Consider the following 23,648-nt stretch of genomic DNA (forward strand, 5'->3'; position numbering starts at 1 on the left):
GGGGGGGGGGGGGGTAATGATAGCAACTACCTTGAAAGGCTGCAGTGAGAATTAATGAGTTAATGTATATAGAACATGGAGAACAGAGTCTGGGATGTAGTGGACACTCACTGATGTGAGTTAAGGCTAACGTATTCATTATAAGGCCTCACCATCAGGCAGGTGCTGCAGCTAAGTTGACCCAGGACAACCATCTTCTCTGTGCTTCCTGCCTTTCCGCTGAAGCACAGAGACCCTTACACCAGGACCATTAACCGATCTCTTTTGTCCACGGCTTTGGCATACGCTGTTCCTTTGCCTGTCCTCACCGAGTCTGTCACCCAGGTCTTGCAGCTGGGCTCTCACTCCCTCTCACCTCGCATCTCAGTTAGGTTCCTACCCTGTCCTTGCTGGCTGTCTCGGCCCCTGCTTACTCCAAAGCCCTGACCCCAAGTTCTCCTTCTCCTCTCACTTCTTTCATCCTCTGTTTACTGTCTCTGTTCCCAACTCACCTGTAAGATATGGAGGATAGGAACCACATCTCTAGGGTTTGCCACTCGTTTTCGGATGGTGTTTTTTGAAAGCGTGAAGAGTGGCAAAAACATCCATTCCTGGAATGATATCCGAAGATAGGAAGCATCTAGACTAAACAAAGGATACTCCTCCCCTTTAAACAAAAGTTCGTTCTAATTCTGACCTTTTGCCCAAGTAAAAAATTAATGTTTATCCCTACTGGAGTATTGTAACTGGCCTCACAGCAACAGCACATGTAGACAGGGCCTGACTGCACTGCTGCTGTGAATTTTCAGGGCTACTAACCAGACAAGGGCCACGAGGGGTCCTGCAAATCAACAATGTTGGAAAACAGAGCCTGTCCCTCTTAGCACGAAAACAATTTTACCGTAATAAAAAAAATTAAAAAAATATTTTATAGGCAGGGTCTCGCTGTATTGCCCAGGCTGACCTTGAACTCCTGGCTCGAGCGATTCTCCTGCCTCAGCCTCCCAAGCATGAGCCACTGTGCCTGGCCCAAGAATATATTGTTTAAAAGGTGAAGCCACCGGTTTGACCAATTTGGAAATGACAAATTGGTCAAACCGGTGGACTGGTGTCTTTAGCATGATGTGGGTGTGGCATGTACAGGACTCCAGATACGCCTTAAAAATTGAGAACATGAGAGAAGAAAGCAAAAGGCAAACCTCTTCCAGTAAGACAGGTAAGCCAAGTCGAATTGAATTTTCAAGAATCCGTAAGAAATTACTATCGGTAAGCTTAATGATCTTTAAACCACTTCTGCTTTCCTTGTTCCTTATCCAGCGGTTTGCCTGTATGAGAAAGCACAGACACAACATTTGCTTTAGAGCGTAATAAACAGAAAATGAAAGCTTTAGAATAAAGTTTAGACATCTTGTTCAATCTAGAAACACTTGAAATATAAACAAAGAACCAAATGAAAATCTCCTCCTTTAGTGATGACACCTTTAAGCCCGATGTTTGAGACTGTTCTCTTTGTTCAAATTTGGGGAAAGAAATGAAGAAAGGAATCATCTAGGAAAAAAAGCCCATACTTGTAGTAGTAGTTAGGTTGTCTCCCTTATTTCCACACTGGTTACCCTTTCCAAACACTGCTTAGTATCATCTGATCCGTGGACTGAGGGAGTTGGATAATGAGATTCTGTGCGTTCTAAGCAGGCTTGCCCTAAATTTTATTATATTCTGACTTCATTCTGACTCCTCAGACCTTCTAGGAACAAGGTCAACAGAGGAATACATTTCTTTGAATTTCTGCCCTCAAGGAAACAGAAAACGCACGGTCAATCCCCTAAACAAAAACAACCAAAATAAAGTATAAGTGAATTTAAACTCTTCTTACTTTCTACATTCACGAAATGGGGGACTTAACTACACGACTTCTAAACTTCCTTCTAGGTCTAAATCTCATGATCTTGTAAGTGTGTTAAGTCCACTTTTCCAATCTGTGATAGACAGCTCAATGTGAAGCAGAACTAACAGACTATTCACTTAAGCATGTTCTACACACCTGATCTTGGGGATCAATCATCAAAGGCCACCGCCTCCCTTGAGTAACCAAAATGCCATTTTCTGTTGATATCACATCGCGGGGCAGTCCGTCGGTGTTCCACTGCCGTATTTCGTAGGGGTCTCCAAGGATGTTAATGATACTGAAGGAAGGATCGATTGGAATTTCCAGAGACTGACAGTACTGGATCCAGCACTCGACAAGCTGTAGAAGGAGAGAAGCTTTCTTGAACAGAGTCAGGGATGCTCAGTAAATGAAGGCATGGGCAAAATGTGGCAGGCAGGAGTAAGTGAGTGGTTGGAAGAGCCGGGTCCTTCCTGCCTTCCCATCTCCACAGGCATGCTGGGATCCGAGCAGAAGGCACAAGAAGTGGACTGCAAATCAGGAGACGTGGGTACTAGAACTATACACCATTGACCACCTGTGACTTTGGGGCCATGACTCCCCTGCCTGGACTTCAGTTTTCTTGTGTGTAAATGACCGGGTTGTCATTGTGGTTTTCAACCAGGAGAATACTCCTTTTGGGAGAGTCTAGAAGCACATGGAGAAGTTTGGTTATCACATTGACTGGGGGTGCCACTCGCAATGAGTAGATGCAGGAAAGGGATGTCAGCATCTTACCTCCTTTGATAAGCGGTGCAGTCATGACAACAGAGAACTGTCTGTCCCCAAAGGCCCCATCAGCCCCAGTGAGAAACATGGCACCATATGACCCCTGAGTTCCTGAAGAGTCTATGTGAGTCCTATACCAGGCTTTATCACTCAAGGATGAGGGCAAAACATTTTAAGGAAGATCTTTGTCTTTAAAATGTGTTATTTTATTTTAGATCCAAGGGCACATGTGTGGGTTTGTTACGTGGGTGTACTGTGTGATAGTGAGGTTGGGCTTCTATTAAGCGTGTCACCCAAATGGCACCCCACGGGTAGTTTTTTAACCCTTGCCCCAATCCCTAGGAAGGCATTTGATAAAAATGACTCTAAAATCCTTCCAAATAGTTTAGTTTCCCAGAAAATGCACGTAGCTAGAACTTTCGTTCTCTGATAAATGAGGACTTTTATTTCTTGTACAGATAAAAGGCCAAGGAACCACTGATTTCTCTGTGTCTGTTGACTGGCTCTCTGCATCAGTCTCACCGATTCAGAGTATTTCATCCTGGCTGACTTTACACACCACTTCTGACCATAGGGTGGGGAACTCACGGCCCCTTTTCCTGCCCCCAGGTTTATCTGCTGTGTGAGTAAGTGCTGAGGAGCTTTCTAAGCAGAACGAAAAGGAGCAATGTGTCAAGAGAGCTTAGGGTAGACCATCACTGGCTGATGGGGGAGTGGAGATAAATTCTACCCAGGTGGAGAGGAATCAGTGGAGGGTCTCCATCTGAACTCAGAAAGTGAAGCCCTCCCCTTAGTTTCAGCTGCTTCTTATGGCTTTATACGGAGAGCAGGTTTACTCACTGACTGCCTGTAGTGGGCCGTGAAAGCCCCATAATAGGCCACACAGGCTGCTGCTATGAACACGTTCCCGGTGATATTGGACATCTCCTCCTCGAACTTCTCTATGCTTTCTTCCCATCGAACCTGCTCGTCTCCTAAGGCAGCTGTCAGCTTTCCGGCACGTACTAGCCGTGCTTTCGTCAGGGCCATCGTCTTTGCTAGGAAATTTTAAGAAAACCAGGTTATGTGATTCAACATTTTCTGAAATATTTCAAGCTTATTCACTTGCTTCTGTTTATGACAGAATTAGCATTACTTAGCTAATGATGGCAACGTGTCTCTATGAAGCCTCACGCCAGTTCAGACTTGATTTCCATGTCAAAACCAAGTCTAAGTTTTTTCCTGTGCCAAGAGTTCTTTTTTGATACTTCATGACTCTGGTTGAAGACAGTGCTCTCTGTGCCCCTCTCCTATTTATTTTCTGGATCAAATTCTTATTTTAAAATTTTTTTTTGTTATAATGTAACAAGTTCCAATAAGCCTTGGTCAGATATAGGGCACTGAATATATACGATATATTCAGTTTTTCCCATTCAATATGACAAGGTTGATGGAATAAGTCTAATGAAAATGCATCCTACTACATTGCATAAAAGCTAAGATCCAACTGTGCCCGAAAAATTCTTTTGAGTTGTGAACATCAGGCGTTTCCTGACCAATATACACTTTATGAAGTCCTTACCCAGACTTTCTTTTTCATTTACACTCATGTCATATTCATCTTGTAAGGCCTGTATCTGGTTCTCCACTTTTCTTAGTAACGCTTGCTTTTCTCTCAAGGTAGCCATGGTCATATCAAGTTCAGCCTAATAAAATCAAAAGACCAACTGGTGTAAGAATGAGCCCCAAATGAAAGCTGAATTTGCCCATTTGTCATAGAGGTTTTTAAAAAAATATGTGATTTATATTCTCTTTTTCATGTCTAAAAGATTTTGATATGATACACAAAGTTAAAACAGATATAAAATAGAGTAAAATATAAAAACAGAAGTAAACAAAACAAAACAAAATCAATAATAAAGTCCAACAAAGAAATCAAAAAGAGAAACAGATACACCAAGAATTTGGGTTGAATTAGTTACTACAAAAGATTATTAATTTTAAATGATGAAACAAATGAAATATTCATGCAATAGTGAGAACTGATCTTTCCTAACTATTTCTCTATATCAGGGGTTTACAAACTAGGGTCTGTGGTACACGTCAAGATTAGATATATAAGGAGTCTACATGCAGGTGAAGTTTGGGCCTCTAACTGGTCCTCACTGGAAAAATTAAAAAAAAATCTTGTGATGTGCAATGATTATATAAAATTTGGATTCCTGTATACATAATAAGGTTACATTGGAATAGAGCCATGCTTTTTCATTTATGTATTATCAGTGACTATACTTGTATTGCAATGCTTGTATTGCAGAACTGAGTGCTTGTACAGAGACTATTAGAGTCTACAATGCTTAAAATACTTATTATCTGGGCCGGGCTCGGTGGCTCAGCCTGTCATCCCAGCACCTTAGGTGGCCGAGGCGAGTGGATTGCCTGAGCCCGCGGGTTCGAGACCAGCCCGGGCATCTTGGCGAGACCTCGTCTCTGCAATAAATAAAAATTAGCCAGGTGTAGTAGCATGTATCTGTGATTCCAGCTCCTTGAAAGGCTGAGGTGGAAAGATTGCCGGAGCCCAGCAAGTCAACTCTGGGGTGGCTGTGAGTGTGCCACTGCACTCCAGCCTGGGTGACGGAGTGAGACTCCAACTCACAAAAAACAAAAAGAAACAAACAAACAAAACTCATTATCTGGATTTTTACAGGAAAAGTTTGCTGACCCCTGCTTTAGAGCCACAGTTCCTTAGGTAACCTGCTGTCCTAAAGGATCATTCTTTTTTTCTTCTTGGGAACATGAAGGACCTCACATGTGGGTTAAGTTGGCTTTAAAATCTCAGATGACACCATCAAGTGTAAGTCAATGGATACACAGATGAGAGCTAAAGGAGATCTCAAAAATATCATAGACCCAATTCCCTTTATACAGATGTGTATACTGAGGCCTCATGTTCCTCTTATGCTGAAGGAAGGCTGATTTTAGAGGTAATATCTCCTCCCCCCCAATTTTGCCGGCTATCGTTTAAAACACAAGCTAATTTGTCGCTATCTATATTGCATCAGATCACAGTGGCATTCGACAGAGAGCCTGAATGATGGATGATCATGGCCTTCGATTCTATAAAATATCACAATATAGACAGTGTACCTGGGCCGCATGGAGTTTTTGTCTCTTTGGTTCGACTTCCTTGAGCACCCGAGAGTACAAATCCATCGCTCTTACCCACATGCACATAGATTTACATGCTTTGGACACTTTCTCCACTTTTTCGGGTACAAAATCAGGATTATTTATATACTTTTGAAGCTTTGCCAATATCTGAGGCTTTATGTTTTCCTTATCATATTCTAAAAGCCTTTTTAGAAAGTAAGAGTCACCAAGAAGTTGCTTTGCTGTTTGCCAGTCAGGCCTGAAAGACAGACAAGAGACAAGTTAATAGCATTGTAATGTAGTAATTTAGGAACAAAAAAATGTATTCCTTGGTAAACACCAGGATATTGTCCCAGTGAGTGAGTTCTTTTAATCTTGGTACTATAATCCCAGTAGTTGGTAGTTGTGTGCACTACAGTTCATTCACAGGGAGAAAAGTGATTGGATGACTAAGATTCTTTATGCAACTCAGCTTTGGTAGAGAAATAATTGTAAAATAGTTTTATAAATGTAAGATATTATAGAAACAACAGTTTTATCTTAAAAATGCCCTAGGTTACTTTGGCAAAGTCTTAGGGTACAAAATAAATGTGCAAAAGACAGTTGCATTCCTATACACCTACAACAAGCAGACAGAGACCCAAATAAAAAAGCACAATCCCATTCACACTAGCCACCAAAAAAAAAAAAAAAAAAAAAAAAAAAAAGAAATACCTCGGCATCTTTCTAACCAACAAAGTGAAAGACCTTTGCAATGAGAATTATAAAACACTGCTCAAAGAAATCCAAGAAGACAAACAAATGGAAAAATATTCCATACTCATGGATAGGAAGAATCAACATTGTTAAAATATCCATCCTACCAAAGGCAATCTACAGATTCAATGTAATACCCATTAAATTACCAACATCATTCTTAGATCTGGAAATGACAACACAGAAATTCATATGGAAACATAAAAGACCACGAATAGCCAAAACAACCCTTAGCAAAAGAAACAAAACAGGAGGTATCACACTTCCAGACTTCAAACTTTACTATAAGGCTACAGTAATCAAAATAGTCTGTTATTGGTACAAGAACAGGCATATAGACCAATGGAACAGGATAGAGATTCCGGAAGAAAACCTCAATTTCTCAACCAACTCATCTTTGACAAAGCATCCAACAACAACCACTGGGGAGAGGAGAACCTATTCAGTAAATGGTGCTGGGAAAACTGGCTGACCATATGCAGATTGAAACAGGACCCCTACCTATCACCATACACAAAAATTAACTCTAAATGGATCAAAGATCTAAATGTAAAACCTGAAACTATAAGAATCTCAGAAAACGCAGGACACACCCTTACAGAAATTGGAACTGGCAACGAATTCCTGATAAGAACCCTAAATGCCCATACCATAAGAAATAAGATAGACAAGTGGGGACCTCATCAAACTGACGAGCTTCTGCAAAGCAAAATAAACTGTCAAGAGAGCAGGGAGACAGTCCACAGAATGGGAAAACATATTTGCCAGCTGTATATCTGACAAAGGCCTAACATCTAGGATCTATAAAGAACTCAAACATGCTGAAAGGAAAAAAACCAAACAGTCCCATTAAAAAGTGGGCAAAAGACATGAACAGCCACTTCTCAAAGGGAGATATATGAGCAGCCAACAGACACATGAAAAAGTGCTCAGCCTTACTAATTATCAGAGAAATGCAAATCAAAACCACATTGAGATACCATCTAACCACAGTAAGACTAGCCATCATTAATAAAACAAACAACAACAGATGCTGGCGAGGATGCGAAGAAAAAGGAACGCTTCTACACTGCTGGTAGGAATGCAAACTAGTGCAACCTCTCTGGAAGACAGTGTGGTGATTTGTGAAAGAACTAGAAGTTGACGTTCCACATGACCCAGCAATTCCCCTATTGGGAGTATACCCGGAGGAACTCAAATTATTCTGCAAAAAAGATACCTGCACATGTATGTTTGTTGCAGCTCTTTTCACCAAAGCAAAAAACATGGAACCACCGTGCTGCCCATCGAAGCTGGACTGGATAAAAAAATGTAGTGCATACACAATGGAATATTATGCAGCCATAAAGAAAGACAAACATATGGACTTTGCAGCAACTTGGATGGATTTAGAGTCGATCATACTCAGTGATCTATCACAGAAACAAGGAACAGAGTACCATATGTTCTCACTCATAAGTGGATCTTGAACAACTATCATAACACAAGAAAGGGATTGGCAGTAGTGGGAAACTGCCAGGGAGGGAGGGTGGGATTGGCAGTTGAGGGAAACTGCTAGGGGTGGGATGGGCACACCTCATCAACAAGGGCACCTGCATAATCAACGTTTGTATACCTAACCCTGAATTGTACCCCACATCTTTAAAAAAAATGCCCTAGGCACTCACATTTTTCTTCCTGTGCCGTAATTTTGACCCTTAAAATCTCTAACAAGAAACTCCAGTCACCTTCCAACTGGACTTTAGGTCTCTTGGTCAACTTCGCCCCTCTGAACCTTGGCCAGTCTGGTTTTTCTACCATGAGAATCTGACTAGGTCAAAAATATTCGGTGGTTCCCAGTCCCCACTGCACAGGGCTATCAGTGCTCCTCAGAGCCCCCTGGGTCACACCGAGGTGCCAGTTTGCAGGTCCATGAGGAGGTCTGGTGGTGGTGGGGTGCTCTGAATCCTTTGCTCAGTTTTACATAGAAAGGTTCATTATAGCATAATTTATATTGCAAAGAAAATTTGAAAACCACACAGCTCCAAAAGGAATTCTGAACTGTTTAGCGCAGCATTCGAGGCCTTTCGCGATGTAATCACAGCTCTTCTGCCCAGCTCCATCCATTTCATGAACATCAAGGCTCATTTCTGAGTTCCCCCTATGGTCCCACTCTCTCACTGATCATCGTGTCTTCCAAAAAACCTGCTCGCACCTCCTCAGATGGACTTAGGCACCATTTTCTCAGCACTCCCAATACTATCCAATTCTCACATTGTGGTGAAACTATTATTTTCCCTACTGTCTCCCCACTAGCCTGTATGTGTTTTGTAGGGGAAAAACATATCTTCCATCATCTAACACAAAATAGATGTTGAAAAAAAAACTGAATCAATTTGTTGAATGACGGACTGAGACAATGAGAGGGTGGGGGAAAGAATGAACATACATGCAAATGGAGACCAACGGTAAAGCCATCCCTCTGGGTGGTCTGGGGACACACGATTCTGAATGACTCACTTGGCATTCAAGAGGATGGAGATCGCTTCCATGACCGTCATGACCATATCTGGGGGCTTTGTGAAAACTCTGATTTCAGATATATCGGCTTTGTCGAGGGAATCCAGCGCTCTGTTGGCGGCCTCGAGCGCAGGCAGTGCCTCATTGAGATCTCTTTGAGCATCATCAGCTATTGCTTGGGTTTCCTCAGCTTTCACTTTGGCTGTGGCTTCGTCTTCTTGCACGACATGGCGGACCTAAGCATTGAAACACAACAGCTTACGTGGCCTCATCATTTGAATGTTGATGTCCAGAAACAAAGTGATAATAAGTCATATTTTTCCTTTGCTTTTTTTGGTTGTTTGTTAAAAACATTTTCATTATTCACAATAGCAAAAACACGGAACCAACTGTGTTGCTTATAGAAAGTGGACTGGATAAAAAAAAAAAAGGGTACATATACATGATGGAATATTACATAGCTGTAAAGGACAAAATTATGAACTTCGCAGCAACTTGGGTGGACTTGGAGTCTATCATACTCAGTGATCTATCACTGAAACAAAGAACTGAGTACCACATGTTCTCACTCATAAGTGGACCCTGAACAATTATCATAATACTATAAGAGAGGGATTGGAAACTGCCAGGGGAGGGTGGGAAGGGCACAATTCATCAATAAGTGTACCTGATCTCAAACCAGGTGACGTGGGGACCAAAGTGAGGCCCAAAGTTTACCTATACAACAACCATTTGTATACCTAACCCCGAATTGTACCCCCACATCAATAAATATTAAAAAAAATCACGCTATGTCAGAATCGACATATGATACAACTATTTAAAATAATAAATCATTTGTTTCAATCTAAATAAATTAGTAAAAATTTTCTTTTTTATAATGTATTTTAAACACGTGGTGTACAATTCAGGATTAGGTATATAAGTGGACCTCGTACAGGTAAAGTTTGGGCCTCCCTTGGGTCCCCAGTTTGCCTGGATATTTGTCCTTCAGATCAGACTTACGAGGAAAGGGAATTAGATAGGTTGCATCTTATGCTTTTCTTTGTTCATTTAAAGTCATGCTGGTAGCATGATGATACTTTATATTTACAAGTAGTACTTTTCTCCCAACTCTCTCTGACCCACCCAGTGGGCTGCATCAATTCTCAGAGACAGAACCAGGCTGATTTAGTAAAGGGAGATTGTTTACAAGTTAGAAGCATTGTTAAAATGCTAAAAAAGAAAAGAAAAAAGAAAAAAAAAGCACTGCTAAATTTATCCCTTAATTATTTTAACGACATGTGTAATAAAATGATCCAATCACATATCATTGCATACAGGTGATCCATTTCTGACTGAAGCCTTCTCAACCACCCACACTGTCAAATAACGCAGCATACCTGATCAGCATTTTCTTGATCCACTGCCAGTTTTTCCATCAGGGCTTCAACATCCTGTGATTTTGTTAAAAGCACAGGTTCTAAGGCTGAAAGATCCAGTTTCATTTTATCTACCAGTAGGTTTGTTTCTAATAGCTTGGTGAGACCATTCTTCACCCGATCTCGTGCCTAAATGACAATGAAAATTTCTATTATAATGAGTATTACGAACCATAAGCTTACTGGTACCTATTACTCACGTATTAGACTTTTATATCAACAGAACTGGTACATCAGTTTGTAATAGTTCAAGTTGTGAATGCATTACATCAGTTTGTAATAGTTCAAGTTGGGAAAACTACAGGCAATGGAACTCCAGGAAATGGCCATGACATTCACCATGGTGTGTCTGGACCCATGCCCTCTGGCCACAGTAGTGGGACGGCACTGGTCTGTGGCTCACTGAGAGTGGAGACCACGTTACACTATATTTAATCCTCATGGTAGCATGTTGAGTGAGTGAGAAACATGCTCAGATAGGAAGCCTTGGGGGTCACATCTCTGGGAGCTTGTTTATTCAGACCAGCAGGGCTGATGAGCCCCAGGGAAATTAGGATCCTAGGGTCTTGGTTCTGGTTGCTGGATCTAAACCTACCACTTCCTGGTGGTAGAAAGCTCTCGACTATGACCAAAGGGGTGATATCTAGTCCAGGAGACACCTGAGAAGAACTTTTTTTGGAAGGTGAGTCAGAAAGCTTGGTTTAAGTGAGCAGGTTTTAAAATATCAGTCAAGTTATTTTGCAAGGCAAACATTTTACCTGGTAAAAACTCCCTGAAAAAAAAAAAAACTACATTGTACATGCTTCCCCTTTTAGTGTGTTTAAAATGTTGAAAAAAGTAGGCTGTTTGCGGTGGCTCAAACCTGTAATTCCAGCACTTTGGGAGGCCAAGGTGAGAGGATTGCCTGAGCCCAGGGGTTTGAGACCAGCCCAGGCAACTTGGTGAGACTGCATATTTACAATATAGCAAAAATTAGCCAGACGTGGTAGTGCCTGCCTGTAGTTCCGGCTACTTGGAAGGCTGAGGCAGAAGGACTGCCTGAGCCCAGTGGGTTGACACTGGGGTGGCTGTGAGCGTGCTACTGCACTCCAGCCTGGGTGACAGAGTGAGACTCTGACCCAAAAAAAGAAAAAAAGAAAAAAAGAAAAAAAAGAAAAAAAGAAAAATGTAGACTGTGTTTATCAGACGATGATGACAGCCCATTTTCTGAGCACCTCCCTCCCATGTGTGAGATCATAGTCCAAGCACTTTACAAACGGTGTCTTATTCAAGGTCCACAAAAATCCAAAAGTAGGATATAGATATTTTTTAGGCTTATCTTCTACTAAGACTTAGAGAAGTTACTAACATGCTCAAAGTTCACAACCAGAGCAGAATTGGATTCAGGCTGTGCTTAGTTTGGCCGATACCAAAGTCCTTGGTCTTATTAATTGGAACCATTGGCATACATTAGACCCCAAAGTGCTATCTTCATTGCTTAACAAAGAAGTTTTCCTCTGCATTAAATACTGTAGAGATGAGTTCTCTGCATAATTTGGATACTGTTGTGATGCCCATGTCAGTCTACTGAGTCAAGGATATTTATGTAAGTGACAGACGGACAATATAATTATGGAGGAAGGGGGCAGCCATTGGACTGACAGCATGAGATGCTTTTTGGGTCATACTGCAGGTTGTCAAGGGCACATGTCAGGATGGAGAGGGCACTGGCAGGTAAGACAGTGCAGAGATCGGCTACTTATTCTCAAAAGTTATGAATCCGAGCCAAAAAAAAAAAAAAGATGGTTTTCACGGATAATACTGAACTTACCGAAATGATCTGCTTCCTTTTTTCAGACAGCATGGACAGGTAGAGATTGATAAGCTCCAAGTAGGAGGTGGGTGTCGTGTAATACCGCCTGCGTAGCTCGGTGTAGTAGCGCTCTGCCATGCTGGACACACTCAGATGGACGTTCACACACATGAAGGAAAGTTTTTCTTTCAGTTCCTCATTGCCGGTGTCCACGTGTGAGAAAAATGTCTTTGCCACGGAAAGAAGCGCTTCCCTGGGCCACTGTCAATAAAGGAACACTCTGGAAAATCTGTTAGTCATTTCAATCATATACAGTTTAACCATTAAGAAAAATGTATTTCTCCCGAACTCTTCTTTGTCCAGATAACTTCTTCACCTAGTTAACTCCTGCTCATGTCTATGGTGCTTAATAAATGGAATGACTTGTCCTTTCGAGGGGGCTCGGGTTTGCATGGGCTGGCTACGTGTGTGAGGCACATACAAGTTGTTCGGCAAAGACTTATTGGCTGAGTGAATGAGTGATTGGGTGTCTTCAGAATTCCATACATAGAAGCACATAGGTTGGCTGGGCGCTGTGGCTCACACCTGTAATTCCAGCACTTTGGGAGGGGGAGGCAAGAGGATTGCCTGAGTCCAGGGCTTAGAGCCCAGCCTGGGCAACTTGGCGAGACCTCATCTCTACAATAAAAATAATACAAGAAAAATTAGCCGGGTGTGACGATGCACACCTGTCGTTCCAGCTCCTTGGAAGGCTGAGGTGGAAGGATCACCTGAGCCCAGTAGGTTGAGGCTGTGGTGGCCGTGAGTGCGTCACTGCACTCCAGCCTGGGTGACAGAGTGAGATCCCAACAAAACAAAACAAAACAAAACAAAACACAAAAACTGACATGTGTTACAGGGAGTATGTCTTCACTCTGCTTATTATAGAGTTGAGACTTGGGGTCCTTCATCGTGATCACTGACCTGCACACACCTCATCCCCTTGTTTCTTTGAGCTCATCTGAACCTTGGCCAAATGCAGCTGTATCACTCCATGACTGCAAGTCTGCTGCTGATTGCGGCTGGAGAGGAACACACAGACTTGCCGATTGGCCTTGCTTTCAATTCATGCTTCTTAGTGCAGCCCAGAAATGCTTCCACATTTTCTAGTACATCAGCTTTGTACTCTTTGGAGCATTTCATGTTCTCTTTCCTCAGACTGCACGCCCCCTTTTCTCTCCATTCTCTGCTGACCTTGCTCCTCACATCACCAATCGAGAGAAGCAATGCAGACAGAACTCTAGAGGGCTTTTAGCCCCACACCTCCCAACAACCTGCATCTGTGTGCCTATATGCTGTCTCCCCTTCTGTTACTCCGGGGTAAGTTGTGCATGCTTCGTGCACAGGTCAGCTTTTTATTGATGACTCAATCCCATCCACTCCTGCTTACTCAGGGATGTTGGTCCCACAAAGCCTAACACGGCGTCATTCATATATTTATCTCTTCTGGATCATTTACACCAGCACATACACATGCTGCTTGAGTTTCCCATTTACAAATATTTTTCTCTTGTCCTCCCATACCCCTCTAGCTATTACCCCATCTCTCTGCTTTGTTTTGGGGCAAAGCTTGAAAGCATTACCTATACTCACTGTCTCTGATTCCTGCCCCCTGTTCTCTCTTGAACACTCTTCTCTACCACCCACCTCTCGGCAAAATCACTGATAACTTCTACATGGCTAAATTCAACGGTCTCTTTGTTTGTAAATTCTGTTTTGCCTTTGTTCTATGACTGTCACTGTCATCATTTAAATGAATACATTCTTAGCAGGCTTTATAAAGCTAGGGCAAGTACCTGTGAGTTACTTTCAGATAACGCATTGCCCCTTTAAAATCAGGCAAGTCCCACTTCTCAAAGGGATATCCTAGGATGTCACCAACCTGGACAAACCAGTCAATGGTACAGCAGTTCACGAGGGAGGGAAACATCCGACATCGGGACCGAAAGGCCTCTCCAACTGGGCTCATGCAGAGAACAATGTGCAGTTTCTGACGAACTCTGCTGATAAAGTATTGAAACACCTGAAAAAGAGTATTGAAAATGAAATTTTCTTTTCTTTTTCTTTCTTTCTTTCTTTTTTTGTTGAGAAAAGCAGGATTTATTGAGAGGACAGAGAAGCTCCCACAGGGGGAGGGGATGGAGATATATTTTCAATTTAAACTAAGGATAAAGCCACAATGAAATTAGGTGTTGGCTAATGCATTTGAGGCCCCCAATATCAAATAAAAGTTAGAATAGTAGACATGTGAGCAGTCTCGCTCAACATCTGTTCCAACCTCTTTCTCTCACACAATCTGGAAAGATTACAGATGACATTTTGCAGACTCCATTGCAATGAGGGGTCTGGATGTCCCATCTTATCAGTGTATTTGAGAAGACCTCTTGAGTAAGTTGGAGAGGAATATTTGTGCAAGGTTTTGCTTTGGGACAGGGGACAATGGGAGAGGAGCAGAGGCTGGCAGAAGTGGCATGGGTCTGGAGCTATTATCTCTGGATGTAACTTCTTATTTCAGCTGCTTCTTGATGAGGCGGAGGGCACATGTCTTGGAGCTGGCAGCAGGGGAGGCACACCAACTGGTTTAGCGGCTTTCTGGCCCAGCAGGAATGGCTGCCATAGAGACAGCGCTTCCTTGAGCATTGATTCCTACAGTGTGTGTTTTTTATTCATTCCAAGGAGTTCAGCCTAGAATATTTTTCTTTGGCCGTCCCAACGATTCTGTATCCCTCTAATAAATCCCTTTCTGCTTACATCAGCTGAAGTAGATTTGTGTCTGTGTATGTAATCTCTCACCTAGCAGTAGAGGAATTTCTCATGAAGGGACACAGAGAAGATAGGAGAAAGAACAGCCAGAAAGTTAAAAGAAGGTGCAGAAGTGGGAGAGGAGTGGGAGCTGGGGTAGACAGATAATGGTGTATGGAACCTAGCATGATGTTGGAGAAATGGAAGTGGACAACAGCCACACTGTTCCCAAGAAAGAGATAAAATGTGGTTTGGTTTTAGTTGTGCAAAACCTTGCTGCTTGACAAGGGGATCAAAAGCATGAGACTCGCACCTTCAGCCATCCTTAGGCAGGACGCTGAGGCATGTGAAATAAACTTGTGCTTAAAGAAGGATTGGGTCTGGTGCAATGGCTCATGCCTGCAATCTCAGCACTTTGGGAAGTGGAGGTGGGAGGATCTCTTGAGCCCAGGAGTTCAAGACCCACCTGGGTAGCCCAGCAAGACCCCATCTCTACAGTGAAAAAAAAAAGAAAGAAAAGAAGAGAGAGAAAAATCAGAGAGGCTGGCCAATCTGGACAAGACGATGACCTCTGGGGGCAGTAGGGGTTCTGTTTTCTGCTTCTCATGGAACTTTCTGGAAGTTTGTGAGCCAACTCTTTAAACACAGAAAATAAAATATGTAGGATCACAAAGGAAACCAATTATACTGAAAAATAATTCTACCCATGGACCCCTTAAGGGGCTCTGTGGACCGTTAAATAGAAGGCTTTTTGTTTACAAAGTCATGCAACTATTCCGGCAAGTCCTACCTCATCTCTGTTCCCTTCAGGAATTCCTACTTCTTTTGCTTTTGGTCTGGTGGCTGCTAAAACTTGCTCCAGTTCGTCCTTTTCAAATAAATTCGGCACTTCACCTGAGTTCAGGATGTTATTTATATCTTCGAGGAATTCTTCCACCACAATCTACAGATGAAAGCAGAGTGATCATTATGACTCCATCAATCATTTTACATTTGTTACATGAAAATTATAAAGCGAATGTTTTTTATGAAATTCACATAGGTTGATTTCATCTTGAAGAGAAGATAATCGTAAAAATGAGGTGAAATCCTAAAATTCTAACATAGCAATTGCACTGATTTTCCGTTTCTCCTTCCCGTTTTGTTTCTTAAAAGGCATTCATATTTTACCATATTCAAGTCATAGGTGCAAGTATTTTCAATTCCGCCCCTTTCAGTTACCATTTTACCATAACTATGAATTCATAGTTCTGTGAGTGCTCATCATATTTATAACCATAACTATGAGAGGAGAAAGCACGACTGAGCTGATGCGCCATGCATTTACATGGTCATAGGCAGTTTACAGTCTTGCTTACATGATAAGAACATACTTAGGCCTGTAGTTTTTCTGCTCAGTTGTATTATTTTCTTGAAATAAATTTCTGTGAGTGAGATTAGCAATTAAAATGCCTGGCTATCTTCTGGATTTTGGAGATTTTACTATTTCTCAGTTAATTCTGTCTGACTTCACTAACCTTTAACATTTATTTTTGGAAACTGGGAATTGTAAGTATTTCCTTTGGGAGAATTTAACTTGCATGTTTTTGATTATTAGCATGGGCAAATATTATCCTACATTTATTATTTTCCATGAAAAAATCTGCTTAAACTTTGCAATCATTTATATTTCGAGGTTTTTTTTTAAAACTTGAATGAGTAATTTATATTATGAATTAAAACTTTTGCATTTCAAAATTGATGTAAAATATTTAAAAATAATCTTTAGCTTTAGTTTCTTTTAACTTTTTAGTTACATAGAAGTTAGGTGTTAGCTATGACAAGGTATCTGTTATTTTCTTCTCTTAGTTTGTAATTCTTTTGTTTTTCTTGAATAAGCTTGGCATAATTATGTCTGTCAACTGTCCTCTAGAACAAAACACTAGTCCTCTTTGCTCTAATTTATTTCTGCTTTTCTTTTGTTGTTTTCTTATTTGTCTTGATGCTTCTTTGTAATCTTTTTTTCTCCCTAAAGTTTTAAGCAAACTAATTTGTGTGGTTTCTAACTTTTGATTCAAATCCATAAATTTAATCTTGAGAATAGTGACAGGACATAACATGGATTTAATATACTTAATGAGCAGCCATTTTCACATTGCCTAAATCTCATGTTTTTCCAGCAGTTCACTTAACTTACCCTGTAATCACTAGCCAAGGACAGAAGCAGTTTCTCATAGGTAGCTATTGACAGTTGCTTTACAATCCCCCTCTCCAGCTTGTTTTCTACTAATTAGCTTTTCTATTCCAAGTATTTGCCTCTATTGATTAGAACCAAGTTAACCTAATCAGCCCTTTGTGACCTTCATGACACAGACAGACCCTGCCACCATAGCAACAATCATGTGTCTAACCCACCCATCTACCTGCTGCCCATCACCTGACATCAGTACCTGTGCTTACCTGTCCTTTCGTGATGACTGGAGTGGAACACCAAACAAACACCTTAATGACCTTCCACCATCAAAGGGAAGGATGAAAAGGATTCAACCAGGAGCAACCCGCCATGGTTTGATATAGCAAACAGCTAAGGTATGGTGTTGAAATGTCTGTAAAACTTATAATAGCCTGTAATAGCTTGCTTAATATAAGTAACTGCATTTTTGTTAAAAATCCTCCATCTTAACTGTTTGCTACCCAGATACAGCCCCCCGCCACCCCTGCATGTGACTAAAATTAGTTCCTTGTACTCACAGATCCACATTCCTGTTTCTCATAAACTGTTTTGGAAACTCCCTAGCCACAAGTTCCATGTAATTGTATGATTTGCTAACTAAACTCAAAAGCTACACCTTGCAAAACCCCATTGTTACATTCTCATATTATAAGCCTATATTTTGTTAGTGACCTAACCAAGGTAACTCTGTGACCTAACTGAGGTAACTCCATTGTATAGCAGTCTTTCCACCTTGTCTCCATGTAACTGCCCTAACTGTTCCAGTCACCCCTATGCCTGGGACATAAAGTTAATTAAAACTCCCTAACAATCAAAAGTTCCCATTTTGGTTGCTAAGTTGCTAGTTTATGGTTGCTAAGTTGCTATGTATTCCTGTGGTTTTGGCCATTATAAACCCTCTGCCTGCTTCACTCAGGGCCAAAAGCCCTTTAGGACAATAGTCCGCTCTCGGTAGCCAGCATAAATAAAGGACTCTTAATTAAATTCTCTGTATAATGGCAATCTACCTTCTTGCAATCTGGTCATAACTGTGTGGCCATGTGCTCTTTGAGCTATGGTCAGGTCATGCTTCCTGGCTTTGGCCTCCTCCCCTACTTGGGGAGGTGACTCTCCTCTTTCTCTCTCTCTCTTTCTGATTTAGTTTTTAAATAAACTATGTCTTTCTAATCTAACTTCTGTGCAATGCTTTGCATCTTTCATGTGGCACTGGATCGCACACCAGATACCCACACCCCCAGCGGGTCTAACTTAACATTCTGAAGGCTCCCATTAGAAGCATGACCTAACAAATAGTTTGGTTGTGTTTCATTGCTTTTTATGTATATTAAGTTCATTTTCTCTGTTCTCTAAGTGGAGATTTTGATTTTCTTGATCTTTATATGAGTGTTTCAAAGTTCTAAGCAGCATCATTAATTGATCTTTTAATGAAAGCATGGACAAAGAACATTATCAGTACAGCTTACCCTTTTTAAAATTTATTAAAAATTTCTTTAAACCTAATGCATGGTCAATTTTTATAAACTTTCAGTAGTTTAGAAAATGTTTGTTTTCTCTGTGAAATATAAAATATATAGCTATTAATTGCAGCTGAGAAATTACATTAAGCATATTATGTAAACAAAAATCTCTACTTTGTATTTGCTAGTAATAGCAAATTAAACTCTATTTTTACCATCTCTCAATTTCTACTCACATTTGCAATACTTTGCATGCATATAAGTATGTGTATGCACATATGAATTTTAATTACTATGGTTACGCTTATTCTTCATTATTATAGAACATTGGAGACTGATGAGGCTTTCAACAGAATCTAGTAGCTTTTTACTTGTGTAAAGAGAAACTACACAATATGACTTGCTCTCTGGAGCTTTAATACTTAGAGACTTTTTATATAACTTGCTTGATTTTTAAAAGCAATGTCAAAAATTCTAAAAGAAATATTTTAATCTTAGAATAATCAGAAACTATAGATAAGCAAGACTGAGAAACTAAAAATCACTCACTGGCCAGGCCTGGTATCTTACACCTATAATCCCAGCACTTTGGGAGGCTGAGGTGAAGGATTGCCTGAGCCCACAGGTTCAAGACCAGCCTGGGCATCTAGAAAAGACCTCATCTCTACAATAAATCAAAAAGTTAGCCAGGTGTGGTGGTGTGCTCCTGTAGTTCCAGATACTTGGAAGGCTGAGGCAGGAGGATCGCCTGAACCCAGCAGGTTGAGGCTGTGGTGAGCGTGAGCGTGCTATTGCACTCCAGCCTGGGTAACAGAGTGAGACTCTGACTCAAAAAAAAAAAAAAATCATTCACAATCCCATGATCCAGACATTTTCTAATTATAAATAGGGCATATCTGCTTAGATATACATTAATCCCAAGAGTTTACATAGTAGATGTTGTATATATGTTATAATGTAATAATACATTGTAAAGATTTTTTCACATTAATTAATGTGTATGTTTCTACATTATAATTTTAAATTTTTTGCATAGTACTCTATTATGTGACATACCAGAATTAATTTATCTGACTCTCTCTCACTGGATATAAACACTCTTCCAGATTATTATTTTAAAAATATTACAATAGAAATAAATTTAAAAATTACAATAGATATTCTTATACACACAACTTTGTATGCAGCTCTGATTATATGTAAAGAAATGCAAAGGCTTATTATTGACAATTACCTTCCAGAAAGACTTTGCTAATTTATATCCCAGTAAGAAATTAACAGTCCTATTTTCTCTACACCTTTGCCAACAATGCATATTATGTTTTTAACCTTTATCAACTTGCAAGGTCAAACCACTGGAATTTTATTTTATTTTATTTATTTTTTGAATTGGAGTCTCACTCTGTTGTCCAGGCTGGAGTGCAGTGGTACACTCACGGCCACCCCAGTGTCAACTTGCTGGGCTCCGGAGATCCTTCCACCTCAGAGGAAACTGAATATCCGGAACTATAGGCGTGTGCTACCACACCCAGCTAATTTTTTTTTTTTTTTAAATTGTAGAGATGAGGTCTTGCCAAGTTGCCCGGGCTGGTCTGGAACTCATGGACTCAGGCAATCCACTCACTTTGACCTCCCAAAGTGCTTGGATGACAGACTGAACCACCGAGCCTGGCCTGGAATTTTATTTATTTAAATTTCCATGACTAATGGTGAGGCTGAACATTACTTCAGGTGTTTAATACCTCTTTTTGATACCTTGTACCCACATTCTATTATACTTTTATATTTCTTCTATTGGTGTGCTTGCCTTTTCCTTTTTCATTTGCAATAAATATTTTTATACCAAGATGTAAACTCATTGCATGTCATGAATGTTAAAAATATGTTCCCATTTTGTTTGTCCTTAATCCTGCTTACAATGTTTTAAAAATTAAAAGGAAGTTTAAAGTATTTAAGTGTCAAATCTGTCACTTTTACATTTCTTGGTTAATTTCTAGAAATGTTCATTGTCCCCAAGATTAAAACAACCAAGTGTCATCAGCGTAGAAAATCTTCTGCCATAGCATTAATTCAAGATCAGTTAAGCTGGCTGTTGTAAATACTGATGGAATCCTATTTTAATTTTAAAGTTAATTTGATGTTAAAACATAGCCCTTGTTTCTTACTTTTCGTAGGTAAAGCATACTTCCCTGACTGCACTTTTAGGAAATTATTTTCCTACATATACGTCTATAAAAATAATTTATTGCCTTCTGCTATTGTTACCTTTTCCCTAAAGGCAAGTTAAAAACTTTCCCACATCCTCAACCTTTAATCATATTTGATCATACTCAGAACTTAAAAAGGGAAACAATACTTGGTAAAATAAATAAAAATGTCTCATAAAAGTCTTTTACAAGGTACAGGAAGTTTGTTATCAGAAGGAACCACTCCTCGAACTTTCATCCTACAAACCGTTCAAAGCACACCCCTGATGGCAACACCCGCAAATTTCCTGTTCTTACCTATAGCCTATTTAAATACATACCTGGGTGTCAGTGAAAAGGAAAACCATATTCTTGTCTTCCACACCAGCCATTCTGTACAACTTCCTCAGGTCTTCGTGAAAACTATCATAATGATATCCCCGGCTAAGTTCAATCTGCAAACATTTGTAACCACATATATGAGCCGCGAGCCTTGTGAGCGACTGCTTTCCGGTACCTCCTACCCCGACAAGCAGAGCGTTGCCTCTTTCCTGCCGAATCATCCGGGCAATCCTGCAGAAAGCAGAGCAGAGGAAGGTTCAAGTTCACAGGCGGGTTCTGCTCAGAGGGCTGCCCCAGTGCGGAAGACTGGTGGCCAGGATGCTGCAAGGGAAGAGAAAGCCACATCTGAGGCAAGAGTTGGGCCAATGTGCTGACTTTCCCCCTTTTTCCAGCTTTCCCCCATTCCCTACAGGCTGTTGGCTCTTGACCCTAGTCAAGCAAATGTAGACTAAAGTAAAATTTTTTTTCCGTGTGTCAAAATGTGGCGGATTTTGGCAGGGACCCTGGCCAAGATAGGTCACAAGTTGTATTAATCATTATATTGGCAAGCTCAGGTTTTCATTTAAAAGGACAAGCAAGCAGAAAGATCGCAGGACCTGGGAAAAGACACCCTGGTGAAGAAGCAGAGATCAACAGAACAATTTGAAATGGATTTTCTGCAAGATACTAACAACAATTTGCAAAATTTTGGATTCACGTTAACAAGAATTCTTTAAAAAGCACTACCATCGTGATACTGGAGTGAGCACTCACAAAGGAGAATAAAAAACATCTGAGTTTAGGAAAAATTGGAAAGAGATGGAAAATCTTGACAATCAAACTGAAAACCTCAGTGGAAGATGAGTCTGACTATTAGGATGCTGGGGAAAATTGCAAGGTGAAATAGAGGACAAACTCAAGGAATACAACCAGAACTTAGAGAAAAAAAGAGTGATAGTAAAATGATGAGAGCAAAAATGGAGGATAAGAAGGACAAATCTTGCAGAAACAAATGGGATCCCAGAGGCTACATCACAGAAATTCCAGAGAGAGTGACAAGATCTGGGAGCAGAACTGATGTGACAGTGACTGAAATAATGGAAGAAACCACTGGAGCTGAGCAAGAGGAGAGGCAAAACGCGAAATATTTTCTAGAAGATATCTAGTAGAAATCTATACATTTTCTACTCCTCTTCAGCTGCCCATATGAATATAAAATTGAGGACCGGATGGATAGATAACAATGTTTTCTTATTTTTTTCCCCCATAATGCACACATGTTCTGCAGTGGATGAAATACTGAATATTCTAAAAATCTTGCACTTTGTAGGTCACTCTTCTTTTATGTACATTGTCACTTACAGTAGTTTGATTACTTCTATCTGGGATTACTGGAAACAAAAGACTTGTCTGTTCGGCTTTCCGATGTTATTTTTTCTGGCGATTTACTTATAAATGTATTGGAAACTCCTCCTAGTAAGACTCCTCTAATGAAGTAGGTGAGAGATGACTTTCCTAATTGGCGGTTTAAATTGTAATAGAGAGATTCATTCTGCCCTTTTTGGAGCATAGTGATAACTTTGGGGGCATGGAGTGGGTAGAAGCTGTTGGGTGCGTTTGCCCTTTGAAAACACAGGTTCTGTAGCAAATTCTTCCCCTTGAGTTGGGAGACTTTTATCTACTTACCCTATGCCAAATAACAACAACAACACTAAAAACTAAACTGCCACCGAGTGGAAATGTAACGTGCTAAATTGCTGTGTATTTAATCTACAACTTACATTGATAACAAAGTCCGTTCCATTGCTAACCAGCAGTAGGGGTTAGAAAGCTCTTACAAGTAGAAATATGTTTTCTGAGATACCACCTCACCCCAGTAAGAATGGTCATCATTAATAAAACAAATAACAACAGATGCTGGTGAGGATGTGGAAAAAAAGGAACGCTTCTACACTGCTGGTGGGAATGCAAACGAGTGCAACCTCTCTGGAAGACAGTGTGGAGATTTCTGAAAGAACTAGAAATTGACCTTCCATAGGACCCAGCAATTCCCCTATTGGGAATATACCCAGAGGAACTCAAATCATTCTACAAAAAAGATACCTGCACATGTATGTTTGTTGAAGTTCTATTCACAATAGCAAAAACATGGAACCAATCATGCAGCCCATCGAAGCTGGACTGGATAAAAAAATGTGGTATATATACACAATGGAATGTTATTCAGCCATAAAGAAGGACAAATATATGGACTTCGCAGCAACTTAGATGGATTTAGAGTCGATCATCCTCAGTGATCTCTCACAGAAACAAAGAACAGAGTCCCATATGTTCTCACTCATAAGCGGATCTTGAACAATTACCATAAAACTGTAAGAAAGGGATTGGCAGGAGTGGGAAACTGTCAGGGAAGGGAGGTGGGATTGGCAGTTGAGGGAAACTGCTAGGGGAGGGAAGGGCAC

At 40.6% G+C, this 23,648-nt stretch overlaps 1 protein-coding gene across 1 annotated transcript in view; it reads right to left on the reverse strand.

Annotated features, from left to right (window-relative positions):
* Nucleotides 1-23,648, reverse strand: part of DNAH6 (dynein axonemal heavy chain 6) — a 310,610-nt gene that overhangs the window by 107,814 nt on the left and 179,148 nt on the right. Inside the window, exons 45-55 of the mRNA XM_008063442.2 lie at nucleotides 21,207-21,438; nucleotides 15,801-15,953; nucleotides 14,151-14,291; nucleotides 12,248-12,490; nucleotides 10,399-10,566; nucleotides 9,017-9,252; nucleotides 5,759-6,020; nucleotides 4,194-4,317; nucleotides 3,473-3,669; nucleotides 2,021-2,224; nucleotides 1,179-1,304 (exon numbers count right to left, since the gene is read on the reverse strand). Coding sequence (XP_008061633.1) covers nucleotides 1,179-1,304; nucleotides 2,021-2,224; nucleotides 3,473-3,669; nucleotides 4,194-4,317; nucleotides 5,759-6,020; nucleotides 9,017-9,252; nucleotides 10,399-10,566; nucleotides 12,248-12,490; nucleotides 14,151-14,291; nucleotides 15,801-15,953; nucleotides 21,207-21,438 — 2,086 coding nt within the window. The remainder of the gene's footprint in view (nucleotides 1-1,178; nucleotides 1,305-2,020; nucleotides 2,225-3,472; nucleotides 3,670-4,193; nucleotides 4,318-5,758; nucleotides 6,021-9,016; nucleotides 9,253-10,398; nucleotides 10,567-12,247; nucleotides 12,491-14,150; nucleotides 14,292-15,800; nucleotides 15,954-21,206; nucleotides 21,439-23,648) is intronic.

The sequence above is a fragment of the Carlito syrichta genome, unplaced genomic scaffold, assembly GCF_000164805.1.
Source record: "Carlito syrichta isolate Samal-C Ts95f unplaced genomic scaffold, Tarsius_syrichta-2.0.1 Scaffold306846, whole genome shotgun sequence".
In the NCBI taxonomy this organism is placed as follows: domain Eukaryota; kingdom Metazoa; phylum Chordata; class Mammalia; order Primates; family Tarsiidae; genus Carlito; species Carlito syrichta.